General features: G+C 46.2%; 1 protein-coding gene across 1 annotated transcript in view; it reads left to right on the plus strand.

The window, feature by feature from the left end:
• Positions 1-8,682, plus strand: part of LOC135890489 (acyl-CoA dehydrogenase family member 11-like) — a 31,214-nt gene extending 22,532 nt beyond the window's left edge. Inside the window, exons 11-14 of the mRNA XM_065417910.1 lie at positions 268-375; positions 7,678-7,849; positions 8,150-8,216; positions 8,556-8,682. Coding sequence (XP_065273982.1) covers positions 268-375; positions 7,678-7,849; positions 8,150-8,216; positions 8,556-8,682 — 474 coding nt within the window. The remainder of the gene's footprint in view (positions 1-267; positions 376-7,677; positions 7,850-8,149; positions 8,217-8,555) is intronic.
• Positions 8,683-18,335: the final 9,653 nt, after the last annotated feature.

The raw sequence follows: 18,335 nt of genomic DNA on the forward strand, positions 1-18,335 counted from the left end.
GCCACCAGCCTTTAACCTCGTGTTCTGCAAGCACCGTGAAGTCCTGGCTCAGCTCTCTTTCCCCCCCCCCCCCCCCCCCGTACATCTGCTCTTTCTGACTTAGCAGTTCCACTTCTCCTTGCTCATCCATTCCCCTGACTCCATGCCTAGCAGCTCTACCCTTCAGTCACTATGGGATGTGTGGAGGAGACCAGTCTGAGAGCTCCTGACATTGGTAAGAAATCCCAATAACGGCTGCTTTTCCTACCTGTCCCTCCTCCTTCACAGGTGCTGACCATCTGGGAGGGAACAACAAATATCCTCTCACTTGATGTGCTGCGCTCTCTCACCAAAAGCCAAGGCCAGGTTCTAGATGCATTCTGCTCTGGAGTGCAGGTGTGTTCACTCACAGCAACACTGATCATCCAGAGGTACCACCTCCCTGGACCTGGCTTCTTGCTCCTACTGCAAGATCGGCTGGGAACACCACTGCTTTAGAGTGCTGAGTTGATTGCATCCAACCAGGCATTTCCCCCACTCTCACTCAGTGCTGAGGCTGCTGCTGCTGTGGATGAGGGGAAAGCAGAGGATGTGTTATTCCTTGACTTTAGCAAAGCTTTTGATACGGTCTCCCACAGTATTCTTGCCGCCAAGTTAAAGAAATATGGGCTGGATGAATGGACTGTAAGGTGGATAGAAAGCTGGCTAGATCGTCGGGCTCAACGGGTAGTGATCAATGGCTCCATGTCTAGTTGGCAGCCGGTTTCAAGCGGAGTGCCCCAAGGGTTGGTCCTGGGGCCGGTTTTGTTTAATATTTTTATTAATGATCTGGAGGATGGCGTGGACTGCACTCTCAGCAAGTTTGCAGATGACACTAAACTTGGAGGTGTGGTAGATGCACTGGAGGGTAGGGATCGGATACAGAGGGACCTAGACAAATTAGAGGATTGGGCCAAAAAAAACCTGATGAGGTTCAACAAGGACAAGTGCAGAGTCCTGCACTTAGGACGGAAGAATCCCATGCACTGCTACAGACTAGGGACCAAATGGCTAGGCAGCAGTTCTGCAGAAAAGGACCTAGGGGTCACAGTGGACGAGAAGCTGGATATGAGTCAACAGTGTGCTCTTGTTGCCAAGAAGGCGAACGGCATTTTGGGCTGTATAAGTAGGGGCATTGCCAGCAGATCGAGGAACGTGATCGTTCCCCTTTATTCGACATTGGTGAGGCCTCATCTAGAGTACTGTGTCCAGTTTTGGGCCCCACACTACAAGAAGGATGTGGAAAAATTGGAAAGAGTCCAGTGGAGGGCAACAAAAATGATTAGGGGTCTGGAGCACATGACTTATGAGGAGAGGCTGAGGGAACTGGGATTGTTTAGTCTCCAGAAGAGAAGAATGAGGGGGGATTTGATAGCTGCTTTCAACTACCTGAGGGGGGGTTCCAAAGAGGATGGAGCTAGGCTGTTCTCAGTGGTGGCAGATGACAGAACAAGGAGCAATGGTCTCAAGTTGCAGTGGGGGAGGTCTAGGTTGGATATTAGGAAACACTGTTTCACTAGGAGGGTGGTGAAGCACTGGAATGGGTTACCTAGGGAGGTGGTGGAGTCTCCTTCCTTGGAGGTTTTTAAGGCCCGGCTTGACAAAGCCCTGGCTGGGATGATTTAGTTGGGAATTGGTCCTGCTTTGAGCAGGGGGTTGGACTAGATGACCTCCTGAGGTCCCTTCCAACCCTGATATTCTATGATTCTATCCCATGTTCCTTTCTTATGGCTGTGATTTGGGAAGGGGAAGACCCCAGAGGGATTTGACAGCTCTCCAGCTATGGCTCTTGTTTCAACAACCATGCACTACTTTATCCGTTGCATCCTTGAGCTGTAGGTGGTGAAAAAGGTTTGACTTACTGAACCAATTCTCCTGTCAACATTTCCCATGCCCGCATGGCTGTCCCACAGAAGAGCCTCAACAAACAATGTGAAAAATGCCCCAAGACTTTCTCTGGAGTGGACTGAAGCCTTTAAAAAGCCCACCCAGCTTTGCATTTCATTTAACACTATTCCAGTAGGTTCAAGTGACACCAAGCAAAGCATGGCTAAATGGCTGTCTCATTGCATCTCTCCATGCTGCAGCCAGCTGGGCCTGTCCACTTGGGGCTTCCAAGCTCAGATCTGTCTAGTCAGGAGACAGCAGGTCTTCTCTGCATCCAGGTACCAAGCACTATTGCTTAGACTAGGCTTCTAGACCAGAATCCTGGTTTGACATATGGGTGTAACATGACCTGCTTCTGAGCTGCCGGTGCCCCAACTCTCCTGGCCTCTAGAAATTGGATTTATTTTGGGTTTTTATATTACCCACTGTTTCCACTCACCGCCATACCACTCCCTGGCATCAGAGTGTGGGGCTGCTGGGATCTTCACCTTTCATGCCACCTGTGGACTACCACTTTGGCCTGTGATGGCCTGTTTCTGTTTTCATCTTCCATGGCCTAGCCCTCCAGCCAGGTCACCTCTTAGGTTCAGTCCCCTTCCAAGGTAATGAAAGTCCAAGTGAAAATTCAAATAAACATCCAAACAAAGATTCTTCTGCCCCTCCTGGGCTCCGCTGCAGGGGCCTTGTGCACTTCTTCAGCAGAGCACTGCCTCCCCCCACTGTGATTTTCCCCTGCAGGTGCTGCTTCTCAGCAGTTTTCCGCACTGCCTCCCTTCCTGGGGACACCGGCAACTTCTCCTAGGGACCTCCCTGCTTCTTCCAGACGTCACTTCAGCCTGCCTTCACCAGGGCCTTCCCAGGGAGAGGAAGCTCCTTCCTCTTTAGTCCACTCTGACCTTTTCACAGCAGGGGTCACTAGTTGTAATTAAGTCCCCAGATCAGAATCAGCTGGGCGATAACTGCTACCTCACAGGCAAGGCTGAAGCCATCTGTTAAAGGGCCAGCCAGCATGTGACACCCGCCTTTTGGGGAGATCGTTTAGCCCTCCATAAAAGTAATGGATTGTTACCATTCTAGGCATGAGTCTTGTTTCCTACCATTACTGCCTCTCTTGCTACCTGGTACCATTTGGTTTAGCTCCATCCCTCACATAGCTGTCTATAGTTGTTGGAATCTACTGCGAGGGGCATCTCTAGAGGAAGGAACATTGCTGGGAATGTTTGTTTTCTGAGGGGATTCCCATCCAGCCTCCTCCCCACAGAGCTGAGGGTCTGCTATTTCTGCCTTTGACTTGTGTTAACTGGCTCTTGTTGGGAGTACGTTCTTCTCCCGCTTGGACAGCAAGTAAGTATGGGATACTGAGGGGTGCCACTAAGGGAGTTCCCACCTGATCTCATGCTGGAAGCCTGGTTCCAAGAGTGGTGATCCACTGAAGTACATCTCCAGAGAACATGAATGACAGGTAACTTTCTTTTCCTTTGCACCACATGATTATGGGAAGCTGAGAGCCTTTCATGTTCGTACTTCATGATGCATGCTATAGAGGCAAGGCAAGGGGAAGGAAGATAAACATGTTCACTGGGTGATTATCCTGCTGATCTTCACATAGAAAGTGCAACCAGAGGAATGAACGTGAGAAATGGCACTAGATTCCTAAGACAACCATCGGGGAGACATCCTGGGAGTTTCAGATGAGCAATATGTGGGGCCAGTTTTATTGGCTATGATTTTGCTACAGTACTTGGGATGCATTTTAAAATCCACTTCTACTCTGAGAAGTGACATGTAAAAAATGGTGGTCTGGGGTTCCAGGATTCTCGTATGCCAACAAGTTCATATCAAATTTGATCAGCTCACAAATGAAACAGGCTCTTTCTGAATGTCAGCTGTGCAAAACTCAGCCTGGGCTATGTACAAATAAAGCCGAGTGTTCTGCCTTTTCATGCATCATCAACAATGATTCTGCAGGCCAGTTTGTGCCCTCAGTAAAATCTGCGCAGCCCTATTGAAGTAAATAAGTAAATATGATTTGCAAGCAAAGCCCCCTGTTTTTGGTGTCCTCCCTCTTATTTTTAAATATGCATAACCTTGAAAATGATTCTCCATTATAAGAAACGAGTCCGGTTCTGGCTGTATTGTTTTAGTTGTTTGCAGTAAGGAGAGGCTTACCAAAAAGAGTGGCAGCTTAAACAGTTTCTGATGGATTCAGAAATACTTTAAAGGTCATTCCCTGTTTGACTACATCAGTCAGAAAAGTGACGGTAAAAATGGCCCCATTGATGCTGCCCTCCTGTCAGTTATACTCTTATGGACTTAGAGCAGGTAGACCGGGAGGAAAGCAAAGCTGGAGTTGTTTCTGCCTTTGACATGATCACTGAAGCTGCTGGCTGAGTTCTCATTCCAGAATTTTTTTTCTCCTTATAACAGAGGAAGTGGAAAAAACCCAGTTTGATTTTCCTGTACGTTGAATTTACACCGCTGGCAGTTGGGGAAAAAAAAATCACCTGTAAAAAAATTAGCAAATTCGAGATGAAAGGATTTGATGCAGAACACATACAGAATACAACCTGTCACTTTTTTGACCGGAACCATGCTTTGAAGCTGATCAGATTTTGGATCTACAGTACCTGGGTCCCTTTAAACACACAATTGAGGCCAGGAGTCGGCAACCTTCGGCACATGGGCCATCAGGGTAATCCGCTGGTGGTCCGCGAGACATTTTGTTTACGTTTACCGTCCGCAGGCACAGCCGCCCACAGCTCCTAATGGCCACGGTTTGCCGTTCCCGGCCAATGGGAGCTGCGGGAAGGGATGTGCTGGCCACTAATTCCCACAGCTCCCATTGGCCAGGAACGGCAAAACTGCAGCCACTGGGAACTGCAGGGGGCTGTGCCTGCGGACGGTCAAGGTAAACCAAATGTCTCGCAGCCTGCCAGCTGATTACCCTGATGGGCCGTGTGCTGAAGGTTGCCGACCCCTGGTTTAGGCAGTAGCAGTTTGTTACGCAGCCAGTTGTACCAAGGTATTACAGTAGAACCTCAGAGTTATGAACACCTCGTCATGGTGGTTCTTTCAAAAGTTAACAACTGAACATGGACTTATACAGCTTTGAAACTTTACTAAGCAAAAGAAAAATGCTGCTTTTAACCATCTTAATTTAATGAAACAAGCACAGAAAGTTTCCTTACCTTGTTAAATCTTTTTTTTTTAAACTTTCCCTTAATTTTTTAGTTTACATTTAACACAGTACTGTACTGTGTTTTTTGTGTCACTGCTGCTGCCTCATTGCGTACTTCCGGTTCCAAATGCGGTGTGTGGTTGACCAGTCAGTTCGTAACTCTGGTTTTCGTAACACTGAGGTTCTACTGTAGTGTGGTATTTGAATCTACTGTGTTTTGAGAAACCTATATACCTTTGGCTTCGCCCCAGCCTGTTATGCCTGTGTTTCTGCCTTTGGAGTCTATGCTATTTGTTGGCATCAACCTCTAAGTTACTTTTGCAAAAGGTTTTTTAAAACATCTCATTAGTATGCTGTGGGCTTGGAGGTTCCTTTGGACTTTATCTTGGCAACAGACCTAACCTGTACTTAGGAAGGTAGTAGTGCAAGTAAGTTTTATAGAACACAAAATTGTGTTGAATTTTCACAGGCTGACTCCTACTGAGCTAACAGGCTGTGTTTTCCAGTAACAAGAGTAGGAACTGCATGATCACCTCAAGTACTGAAAGCCTAAAAATACATAAAACTACTTTTTAGTAGGATATCAGCTACTAATAAGTGTCAGTTTCACAAATAATTGGCAAATAAGAGATTAATTCACATGACAGTCTCTACGCAAAAGAATTAATGGACACAAATCTGACATCAGGAATCATAACATTCAAAAACCAGTAGGAGAACACTTTAACCTGTCTGCTCACTCAATGACAGACCTGCGGGTGGCAATTTTGCAACAGAAAAGCTTCAAAAACATACTCCAACGAGAAACTGCTGAGCTTGAATTGATATGCAAACTAGATACAATCAATTTAGGCTTGAATAGAGACTGGGAATGGCTGAGCCATTACAAACATTGAATCTATCTCCCCATGTAAGTATTCTCACACTTCTTATCAAACTGTCTGTACTGGGCGATCTTGATTATCACTTCAAAAGGTTTTTTTCTCTTACTTAATTGGCCTCTCAGAGTTGGTAAGACAACTCCCACCTGTTCATGCTCTCTGTATGTGTGTGTGTGTATAAATATCTCCTCAATATATGTTCCATTCTATATGCATCCGAAGAAGTGGGCTGTAGCCCACGAAAGCTTATGCTCTAATAAATGTGTTAGTCTCTAAGGTGCCACAAGGACTCCTGTTCTTTTTGCGGATACAGACTAACACGGCTGCTACTCTGAAACCCTTCTACAAAATGCTACTCTAAGGCCTGGTCTACACTAACCCCAACTTCGAACTAAGGTACGTGAATAACGTAGCTGACGTCGACATACCTTAGTTCGAACTTACCGCGGTTCAGACGCGGTCCACGCGCGGCAGGCAGGCTCCCCGTCGACTCCGCGGTACTCCTCTCGCCGAGCTGGAGTACCGCAGTCGACGGCGAGCGCTTCCGGGATCGATATATCGCGTCCAGACCAGACGCGATAAATCGAACCCGGAAGTTCGATTGCCAGCTGTCGAACTACCGCAGTAGTGTAGACCTGGCCTAAAATACCAGCTCCTCTTTGCAAATTAACCATTGTAACCCTTTTGTCATATAGTATTACAGCAGAAAAGCACAAACTGCAGAACTACTGGGGTAAAGATGTACAGTTCTGTAAAACATAGCACCCCAGATGCTTGGGCCGAGACCCCTGGCTTCAGTGAGGTCCATGTCAAAACACTTCAAAGGGGCCAGGATTTCACACACATACTGCAAGTTTTTCAACCCATTGACCATGGAAATGCAGATCCAAACTCAGCATCAGTAATATGGTGTAGTGATACATAATGACATTTATATATTGGATACAAATACATGTTACGTGAATCAAGAGCCCTTCTGAGAGCTCACCCTGTGGCAGCATGGGAAACCCAGATTAAAGGCTACACTCGATCTCACACACCGAGGCAGCAGTGTGCACGCTGTAGTATTAATAGGAAGCCAGTGTAGAGTGGTATTAGGGTCTCACCGCTGACCTTCTGTCACGTTTTCCACACTACAGCTAGGCCACTGGGAAGAGGAGCCAGCAAAGCCCCTTGGAACAGCCAGAGCCCGGCCATCCATTCTCAGGGAGTTGAGCACAGGCCTGGCTGCTTTGGGCTTTCCCACATCTATGTGACTCGTAAGGGACGGATTTTTCAAACCTGCCTGTTAGCTCAAGGAGAGCAGTAGCTGCAGCCACGCTCTGAGCACAGCTCTAACATCTTCATGAAAGTGGAAATATTTGGATGTAGAAGGACAGATCAGATACAGTGGTGATGGGCATGTATAATTTCTGCCTGCTACAGATATGTAATTACAGGGTAGTGTGTACACTAGTTGGTATCCACACCTTGCTGGACTACCAGCATGGTAGATCTAGCTCAGTGTTTTTCAGTTAAACTAATGCTGCAAGTTTCCTTCAAACAATTTTCTCCTGAGTGCAGCTGAGCAGTGTTCTGTCAATGTTGGCTGGTGTGGTATAAGCTTCCCCATGGCAGCCTCATTGAGAATTGCAGTGGTTTGAGCTCTTTCATTCAGATTTCAGCAGCTGTTTCCCTACACGAGGCACTCGATAACTTTTCCTTTCTTTGCAGGGGAAGTTGGAGCTGGCTTCCAGCATTTCAGAACTGGAATCTTCTGTACAACTACTCCAGGATGCTCTCCATAGGCTTGGCCAGTTCACTCAAAGAGTTGGCTCAACGGGGGCAGTTGCGATGGAGCTAGCAGCAAGAGACTTTGCCTACACTCTGGCAAGGATCTACACAGGTAATGGAGAGAACTGACAATCCACTGCAGAGACTCCAAAATGACTCTGAATTTGTCCTAGGATGTTCAGTTTCAGGGATCCTGGGGTAGGTTTCAGCTGGAGGAGATTGGTTTTCAAATGTTGTTAAACAATGGTGGTGTAAGGAATGCTGGTCACTGCCTCCTTTTTGAGCAGAAGGAGATTCAGGTATGAACCAGCAAGATGCTGTGATGGAGTAAGGAATACCTGACCCTTCCATTACATTTTGCTATTGGGATGGGAGTCTGGAAACATTTATATCTGACATGTGCTTTTCGCAGGGGCTCTCTTACTCGAACACGCAGCCCAGCCTGACGCCACCTCCACAGACACTTACACAGCTCAGAGGTAAATGGATCCCCTTTCTCCAGCCGCCTCTTCCAAGCAGATCCCCTAGGTGTATTCAGCAGGCGCCGCACCACACTCATGTGATCCGATCCCTTTCTAGTAGTCAGTCACACCTTCTACTGACACAGACCCAGACCTCAACATCCGCTGCTGATGGAGACAAGTATCGGTCCTGCTGTGGTATCCGTGAAATCTGATCAATCCCCTCCATGGTGTTCATGGGGATTGCCTGTCCACAGCATGCCTTTCTAGAGATTGTAACACTACTAGGGGTTAGGTTGCAACAAGTATTGTCCATACAATGGTTTTGGTTAAAAGTTATTTGCATTCCCTACTCAGGTGGTGCAAACAGGATCTCTGCCCAGTAGACTCAGAAGAAAAAGCTGGCTGTTATGATGACAAGGCAGCTTCCATGGATACCTACTTGGTTTATGAGGGAAGCCCAGTTTTGAAAGGAAAGCTATGACTTAATTGAAGCTAACTGAGGAAATCCATACCTCACTTTGGAAGAGAAATTGGATTATAATCCTGGCCAGTGCCTGGTGCGTCCAGTACAAATTGCATTTGCTTATAGTGTGCTTAATATTTAGGGTTATGCTAAACAAATGGACTATGACCATCTAAGTATCACCGATAGTCTCTTGCAGGAGGTGTTGAAAAGAAACATGCTTAGAATGTTTTAGGCAAACACCTGGTGCTCAAATGCAGATAATAAATTTAATAAGAAGACTCTGAAGTGCTAATGAGTATTCTTTTCAACACTGAGACAAGGAAACAACCAAAGCTACATCTGAAGCCTGGTCTAAAACACAGAAGTTGCAGAAGTTTATAAAATTGTTTTTTAGCTTTGCAACACCACTTCCCTACCCCCTTTCTCTGAGCCAACACCCTACATCTGCAATGCTGCCTCCAGCAGCTTTGTGTCAGTGGAGAGTTCCCCTCCACAAGGGCATTCTCCACTGGCCTCTTTAGCCACCAGAATCTGGTTCCAAGGCTGTAGTATAACTTGAGAACATAAGTCCCATCTACACTGTGATGTAACCAGGTTTCTCAACTCAGCAGTTGCTAAGTGCAATAGGTCCTGGGCAGCTGGGTAGGACAAAGGACCATATCATACATTAAGATGAAAACTGTATCTTATCCTGTAACTAAACCTATAGCCAAGCTAGCTAACCATTGTGTAATATTTCGGCTAGCGGTGCTTGTGATTTTTCTCTTTAACTTCTTCCTTGTTACAAATAATTTTTGCTTTAACTTAAGATACTTGGACTTGAACATGGAGACTCTAAGCTGGGGGCCTCTTGTTAGAGGCCCTGGAAAATAGGACACTGACCTCTGAGGAAGCAGAGTCTGGAGCAGATGTAATGGTTTGAGCACCTGGCCAGATTAATAAAGATGAGATCCTCTTTCCCAGGCAGAGATGGGTCAGCATGGTTATAGGGGGGTGCTTGGTAGAGTTCCAGTTACCCTAGGGATGGGTCTGAAAGAAATGGTTACATTTTATTAGTGAGGAAGTGTACACAGGGAATTGTTAAATAGAAACTTGATGTTATTGAGACATGCATGTCCCAAGACAGCCTCATGCAGAGAAGTACTTTAGGGCAAGTTTACACTACAAAATTAAGTCAACCTAAGTTATGTCGACGTACAGCCACCGCAGTAATTGAATCTGTTTTCATGTCCACATTACGCTACTTGTGTCGGCAGTGCACATCCTCACCTGGAGTGCTTGCACTAATTTAACTGCCAGTATGGGACACAGTGGGACAGTTCCTGACAGGCAGTAACAGTTGATGTAAGCAACACAATGTCTACAATGACACTGCGTCAACCTAACTACATCGACTTAAGCACTACGCCTCTCGCGGAAGTGGAGTTAATAATTCGGTGTAGTGGGCGAGTTACAGCGGTGCGAACTACATTGTAGTGTAGATGCTTATAGAGTTAGGTCGATGTAAGCTGCCTCTGTAGTGTAGACCAGGCCTCAGTGTATTAGAAGTTGAATTGTTAAGGTACAGTACTGAGCCAAACTTATCCCTATATGCTGTTTAAAAATCAAACTTTGGTGAGATCAAATACACAAGGTAGTTGATAAAATTACATCAGAAATGTAAGATCTCAGCAATCTTTTTTTATAATCCTTATCAAATCAATGCAAACAACTTAAAATGTGAAACCATTTCTGTGAACAAGATGGTTGAGTGATTTGGCTATTCTGCAATAAAGGAACTGGGAAAAGGTTCAATACACATTGCATTTGTCTTTTTAAAGTACATCTAGTACTCAACATTTAAATGAGACCGAGCAGGTCTCCTAGCCATACCTGGTAAGTGGAACTCCCTGTTGAATTGAACTTCAACTTATTAAGAGAGTAGATGTGGGGAAGGAATCATAAATACACTGCACCTACGATAGCCTTTTCCCCCACCCAAAAATTACAGTGACATGCAGTGTGCTCATTGCCTTACCCAGCGGGTAATTCTACCTCTGAATACAGTTAACTATTGTTACCAAAGACATGCTATTTCTTGGCCAATGACATCACAGAATCTCAGGGTTGGAAGGGACCTCAGGAGGTCATCTAGTCCAACCCCCTGCTCAAAGCAGGACTAATCCCCAGACAGATTTTTGCCCCAGATCCCTAAATGGCCCCCTTAAGGATTGAACTCACAACCCTGGGTTTAGCAGGCCAAGGCTCAAACCACTATAGCCAGGAGGGCTCTATGCAGTCTATGATAATCACTTGTTGCTGAGGCATTCAGAGCCTCAGAAGTGCACCAACACTGTCAGCCTCGTTCTACTAAAGCTACTGCATAAAAAGCTACTGTGGGATGAGACAAGTCACTTCAATATGACTCTTGCTCCAGGCTCCCAGAATGAGAAAGTTGCTTCCTACTGGTAAAGGAAATTAATCTTTGCCCTCCATAGAGCTCATTCATTTCCCTTGCACATGTGTCTTAATGGTACTGCAGGACACTGGACATGAGGTTTCCAGTTTTAGGTTAAATAAATAAATAAATAATCAATAAAACACTATCAAGGCAGACATGTAGGTGTCATTACTTTGGAAAGCAAGGGAGATAGCTGTATTATTTTGTATGAATATATGTACTGCAGTTTATCTGTTTGATATCATTCTGTCTGACTACACAGAGTCAAATGAAAGGGGTTGTTATGAATAGCCAACAGGAAATGACAGAATGGTGGAGATCAGACATCTGGGGTAAACACCTTCAAGGGAGTTAAGATAATACGGGTTAGGTTATTAATTGGGAAGATCTTTTCTGGGCACCAGCAACTTCATACAGGTGTTTTGCCAAGGCCACAGCCTAGATCTCAAGAAGGACCATAAGCAGTTAAGAACCTTGGCCTAGAGAGGAAGTGGGATGGGGAGCAGGGAGACACACAGAGAATGCTGCAGGGACTGTCTGTCTGTCCCAGGCCAGGACTAGGGGTGTCTGGGTTAAGAAAAAAAATTAAATTAAATAAATTAATGGAGATATCCCATCTTCTAGAACTGGAAGGGACCTTGAAAGGTCATTGAGTCCAGCCCCCTGCCTTCACTAGCAGGACCAAGTACTGATTTTGCCCCAGATCCTTAAGTGGCCCCCTCAAGGATTGAACTCACAACCCTGGGTTTAGCAGGCCAATGCTCAAACCACTGAGCTATCCCTCCCCCCTTAATAAGAAGACTCTGAAGTGCTCCATTGGTGAGAACATGATCCTCTATGCGTACTGGTGATGGTGAGGCAATATTAAAGGTCATGATATCGGTCTTATTGCGGTTGATTTTCAGTCCAATTTGCTGGCTGAATGCGTTGAGTCAAGTTGTTTTTTCTTGTATATGGTGTTGGGTATGTGACAGGAGAGCGACATCATCTGCGAAGTCCAGGTCTTCAAGGGATGAGAAGAGTGTCCATTTAATGCCTCTTGGCATGTCTTCTGTTGTACGCCGCATTACCCAGTCGATGGCAATGTTGAAGAGGACTGCAGACATGACACATCCCTGATGTACTCCTGTTTTGACTTCAAAACTGAGCTCACTGTGATCAAGACTGAATGTAAAGTTGACATAGAAGCTTCTGATGACGTTGATTATACAGAAAGGAATTCCATATGCCCGCAGAATGCGCCATAGGCTGGTCCTGTGAATGCTATCAAAAGCCTTCTCAAAGTCTATGAAATTTATGTCAAGTTGCCATTGCCATTCTAAGCACTGTTCTATGATGTTTCATAGAGCGAAGATCTGGTCTGTGCATCCATGCCCTTTCCGAAAACCAGCTTGTTCTTTTCTGAGAACGTTGGACTATGCTCTTACACAATACTTTGCTTGGCACAGATAAAAGTGTGATACCAGTTATTACAATCACTGAGAGTTTCTTTCTTTGGTATCTTCACTATAACCCCAATGGTCCACTCATCTGGCACTTTTTCCCTTTCCCAGACTGATGAAAAATAGAGGGGCCAGGATAGCAGCGAGCAGCGGCACCCAGGAGCCGGCAAACAGGGCTGCTAACAGGGGAGTTTAAGTGGGAGTTTACAGGGGGAGGTGGAAGGGGAGGCAGGAGGGCGCGGTGGTCGGTGTGCTGTGTTTCCCCAGAGGCCGCAGGCAGAGACCATAGCAGCCATGACCCAAGCAGCGGGGGACACAATGCAGATGAATGCATGTAGCTGCTGCAGTATGTATATAGTCCTAGCTGGGGCGCCTGAACAGAGGTATGTCTGTATGAAATGCCGCCTAATTGACCTGTTAGAGGAAAAGGTCCGAGGGTTGGAGATGCAGGTAGAGACCCTGGTAGAGTTTAGAAAGGGATTCGAGCAGCTACTGGAGCAAAGGCAGGGAGTGGCGGAAGGGGAATGCTCAGGGGCGCAGGTGGAAGCAGGGGCTATGGTCTGTGAGAGGGGAATGTCGGGGGGAGAACAAGAGCAGTGGAAGCATGTGACCGTGAGAAGCAGGCCAAGGAAAAGGAGGGCTAGTGAGGGGGAAATAGAACTCAGGAACAGGTTTGGGTGTTTGGATAACGAGGAGGGGACGCAGCAGGTGGTAACTGATGGTGGGAGGCAGAGGAAGAAAAGAAGGGCAGCTAGTCCAATAGAGAGGGGGGAGGAGTTGATGGAAACAGCATCAATACTCAGCCCCAGGAGGATACAGGATGGCAATAGGGGGACTATAAGGGAAAATAGAGACAGACAGAAGTTACGGCCGCAGGGAACAGGGGATATATTAGTAGATTGCACTGCCACCAGGCAAAGGCAGGTTTATGTGATTGGAGACTCCCTACTGAGGAGATTAGACAGGCCTGTGACCAGGGCGGACCCAGAAAACAGAAGGGTGTGCTGTCTGCCGGGCGCTAAGATACGGGATGTGGACCTGCGGTTGAAAAGGATCCTAAAAGGAGCAGGTAAGAACCCCTTGATCATCCTTCACGTAGGAACGAATGACACGGCTAGGTTCTCGCTAGAGAGAATCAAGGGAGATTATGCCAGGCTGGGGAAGACGCTTAAGGAAGTAGAGGCTCAGATTATCTTCAGTGGGATTCTGCCTGTTCCTAGAGAAGGACAGCAAAGGGCAGACAGAATTGTGAGGATAAATAGCTGGCTAAGGGAGTGGTGCTATAAGGAGGGCTTTGGGATGTATGGCCACTGGGAGGCTTTCGGGGACAGACAGCTGTTCTCACGGGATGGACTTCACCTGAGTAGGGAAGGAAATAGACTTCTGGGAGGGAGGCTGGCTCATCTCATCAAAAGGGCTTTAAACTAGGAACTTGGGGGAGACGGTTGGGAGATGTCCAGTTAATCTCCACGCCAGATTCCAACACTGAAAAAGAGGGCAAAGAGATAAGCACAGATATAGGTAGGGGTAGGGAATTGGACATAAGAAAGAGGGGGCGGATGGACAGTACGGGGTCCGTACCAAATTGCATATCTAATGGGAGAAAGGATAGACAGCATACAGTTAGATGTTTATGCACGAATGCGAGAAGCCTAGGTAACAAAATGGAGGAATTGGAGCTCCTGGTCCAAGAAATGAAACCTGATATCATAGGAATAACCGAAACATGGTGGAACGGTAGTCATGACTGGAGTACAGGTATGGAAGGGTATGTGCTGTTTAGGAATGACCGGAAAAAAGGTAAAGGTGGGGGTGTGGCATTGTATATCAATAATGAGCTAAAATGTAAAGAAATAATAAGTGATGGAATGGATAAGACGGAGTCTGTATGGGCAATAATTACACTGGGTAAAAGAACTACTAGAGCCTCCCCTGAGATAGTGCTTGGGGTGTGCTATAGACCGCCAGGATCTAGCCTGGATGCGGACAGAGAACTATTTAATGTTTTTAAAGAAGTAAAAACTAATAAGAGCTGTGTAATCATGGGGGACTTTAACTTCCCAGACATAGATTGGGGAACAAATGCTAGTAACAATAATAGGGCTCAGATGTTCCTAGACGTGCTAGCAGATGAATTCCTTCATCAAGTAGTAGCTGAACTGACGAGGGGGGATGCCATTTTAGATTTGGTGCTGGTGAGTAGTGAGGACCTCATTGAGGAAATGGTTGTAGGGGACAACCTTGGCTCGAGTGACCATGAGCTAATTCGGTTTAAACTAAATGGAAGGATTAACACAAATAAAACTGTAACTAAGGTTTACGATTTCAAAAAGGCCAACTTTAATAAATTAAGGCAACTACTTAGGGAAGTGGATTGGGCTAACATACTTAGGGATCTAAAGGCAGATGACGCCTGGGATTATTTCAAGCTGAAGTTGCACGAGCTGTGCGAGGCCTGTATCCCGAGAAAGGGAAAACGGTTAGTAGGCAGGAGAATTAGACCCAGCTGGATGAGCGGGCGTCTCAAAGGGGCGATTAAGAAAAAACAGAAAGCGTACAAAGAATGGAAGAGGGGAGAGATCAGCAAGGAAACCTACCTTATTGAGGTCAGAGCATGTAGGGATGCAGTGAGAAAGGCCAAAAGGCGTGTAGAGTTGGACCTCGCGAGGGGAATTAAATCCAATAGTAAGAGGTTTTATAGCCATATAAATAGGAAGAAAACAAAGAAAGAGGAAGTGGGACCGCTGAAGAATGTAGATGGAGTGGAGATTAAGGATAATCTAGGCATGGCACAATATCTAAATGAATATTTTGCGTCGGTCTTTAATAAGGCTAATGAAGGGCTTAGGAATAGAGGGAGCAGGACAGAGGGGAATAAAGGAGGGGCGATTGACATTACAGTATCAGAGCTGGAAGCCAAACTTGACCAGCTAAATGGGACTAAATCGGGCGGACCGGATGATCTTCATCCTAGAATATTGAAGGAGCTGGCGCGAGAAATTGCAAGCCCCTTAGCGATAATTTTTAATGAATCTGTAAACTCGGGGGTGGTACCGTTGGACTGGAAAATAGCTAATGTGGTTCCTATTTTCAAGAAGGGGAAAAAAAGTGACCCGGGTAACTACAGGCCTGTTAGTTTAACTTCTGTAGTATGCAAGGTCATGGAAAAATTTTTGAAGGAGAAAGTAGTTAAGGACCTTGAGGTGAATGGCAATTGGGACAAATTACAACATGGGTTTACGAAAGGCAGATCGTGCCAAACCAACCTGATCTCCTTCTTTGAGAAAGTAACAGACCTTTTAGATAAAGGAAATGCGGTGGATCTAATATACCTCGATTTTAGTAAAGCATTTGATACTGTGCCGCATGAGGAATTATTGGTTAAATTAGAAAAGATGGGGATCGATATGAAAATCCAGAGGTGGATAAAGAACTGGTTAAAGGGGAGACTGCAGCGAGTAGTACTGAAAGGTGCACTGTCAGGTTGGAGGGAGGTCACCAGTGGGGTTCCTCAAGGTTCGGTTTTGGGTCCGATTTTATTTAATCTATTCATTACTGACCTCGGAACCGAATGTAGGAGTGGGCTGATAAAGTTTGCGGATGACACAAAGTTGGGAGGTATTGCCAATTCGGAGAAGGATCGGGATATTCTGCAGGGAGACTTGGATGACCTTGTAAATTGGAGTAATAATAATAGGATGAGATTTAATAGTGAGAAGTGTAAGGTGATGCATTTAGGGATGACTAACAAGAATTTTAGTTATATCCTGGGGACGCATAGGTTGGAAGTGACGGAGGAGGAGAAGGACCTCGGAGTCCTGGTTGATCGCAGGATGACTATGAGTCGGCAATGTGACGTGGCTGTGAAAAAAGCTAATGCGATCTTGGGATGCGTTAGGCGAGGTATTTCTAGTAGGGACAAGGAGGTGCTGCTTCCGTTATACAAGGCGCTGGTGAGACCTCATTTGGAGTACTGTGTGCAGTTCTGGTCTCCTATGTTTAAAAAAGATGAACTCAAACTGGAACGGGTACAGAGAAGGGCCACTAGGATGATCCGAGGAATGGAAAACCTTTCCTATGAAAGGAGACTCGAGGAGCACGGTTTGTTTAGCCTAACCAAAAGAAGGCTGAGGGGGGATATGATTGCTCTCTTTAAATATATCAAAGGGATTAATACCAAGGAGGGAGAGGAATTATTTCAGCTCAGTACTAATGTGGACACGAGAACAAATGGATATAAACTGGCCGTGGGGAAGTTTAGGCTTGAAATTAGACGAAGGTTTCTAACCGTCAGAGGGGTGAAATTTTGGAACAGCCTTCCGAGGGAAACGGTGGGGGCGAAAGATCTCTCTGGCTTCAAGATTAGGCTTGATAAGTTTATGGAGGGAATGGTTTGATGGGATAACGTGATTTTAGTCAATTAGGCATTAACGTGCCATCGCTGCTAAAATGAGGGTCCGGCTGTAGAATCTTGCCTGTATGCTCGGGGTTCTACTGATCGCCATATTTGGGGTCGGGAAGGAATTTTCCTCCAGGGTAGATTGGCAGAGGCCCTGGAGGTTTTTCGCCTTCCTCCGCAGTATGGGGCAGGGGTCGCTTGCTGGAGGATTCTCTGCAACTTGAAGTCTTTAAATCATGATTTGGGGACTTCAACTGCTGAGTCAAGGGAGAGAATTATTCCAGGAGTGGGTGGGTCAGCTTTTGTGGCCTGCATCATGCGGGAGGTCAGACTAGATGACCATATTGGTCCCTTCTGACCTTAAAGTCTATGAGTCTATGAGTCTATAGATGCTGCTAATTTAGGATTTACCTTGAACAATTCTGCATTCAAGTTATCCTTGCCAGGAGCTTTCCCATTTTGTAAGGATTTGACTGCTTGGATGATCTCTTCCTTAGTTGGGGTGTCTGTGCTGATATCAAGATCGTCTTCTGCCTCCTGGAGGTCAGGTGGCTCCTGTTCAGCAATTCTTTGAAATGCTCTGTCCTGTGCATTTCTTGTTCTTTTTCGGTTGTTAGTCGGTGGCCTTGTTCGTTCCCGATGAGTGTTTGTTGGTGTCTGCCGGTTACCACTGATAAGCCGCGCCATTTTGTAGACGGTTCCTTGTTCACCACGAGCAGCTGCATCCTCTGCTTGCGTTACCAGATTACCAATATAATGCCGTTTGTCCACTCTCACAAGGTGTTTGACCTCCCGGTGTGTCTTGCTCTACTGCTCGTGGTATCTGTCCTTTAGCTTCTGGGATTTTGTGTCTAAAACTTTTTTCTTCAGGGCTCATCTGGTTTCTCATAGACTCATAGACTTTAAGGTCAGAAAAAACGGTTACTTACCTTCTGTAACTGTTGTTCTTCAAGATGTGTTGTTCACGTCCATTACACATTAGGTGTGCGCGCGCTGCGTGCACGAACGTCGGAAACTTTTCCCCTCAGCGGCTCCCGTCGGGCCTGCAGGGTCTCCCCTCCCGCCAGAGCGGCGCCCCGCTCTAGCGTATATATATCCCTGCCGGCCCGACCCTCCCTCGGTTCCTTCTTGCCGGTGACTCCGACAGAGGGGAAGGAGGGTGGGAAGTGTAATGGACGTGAACAACACATCTCGAAGAACAACAGTTACAGAAGGTAAGTAACCGTTTTTTCTTCTTCGAGTGATTGTTCACGTCCATTACACATTAGGTGACTCACAAGCTTACCATTGGAGGAGGGTAGGAGTCAAGGAATAACTGATTGAAGCACAGCCCTGCCGACCATCGCGTCATCTCTGGTCTGATGATGGATCGCGTAGTGGGCTGTGA

Source organism: Emys orbicularis, chromosome 16, assembly GCF_028017835.1.
Source record: "Emys orbicularis isolate rEmyOrb1 chromosome 16, rEmyOrb1.hap1, whole genome shotgun sequence".
NCBI classification, from domain to species: Eukaryota; Metazoa; Chordata; order Testudines; family Emydidae; genus Emys; species Emys orbicularis.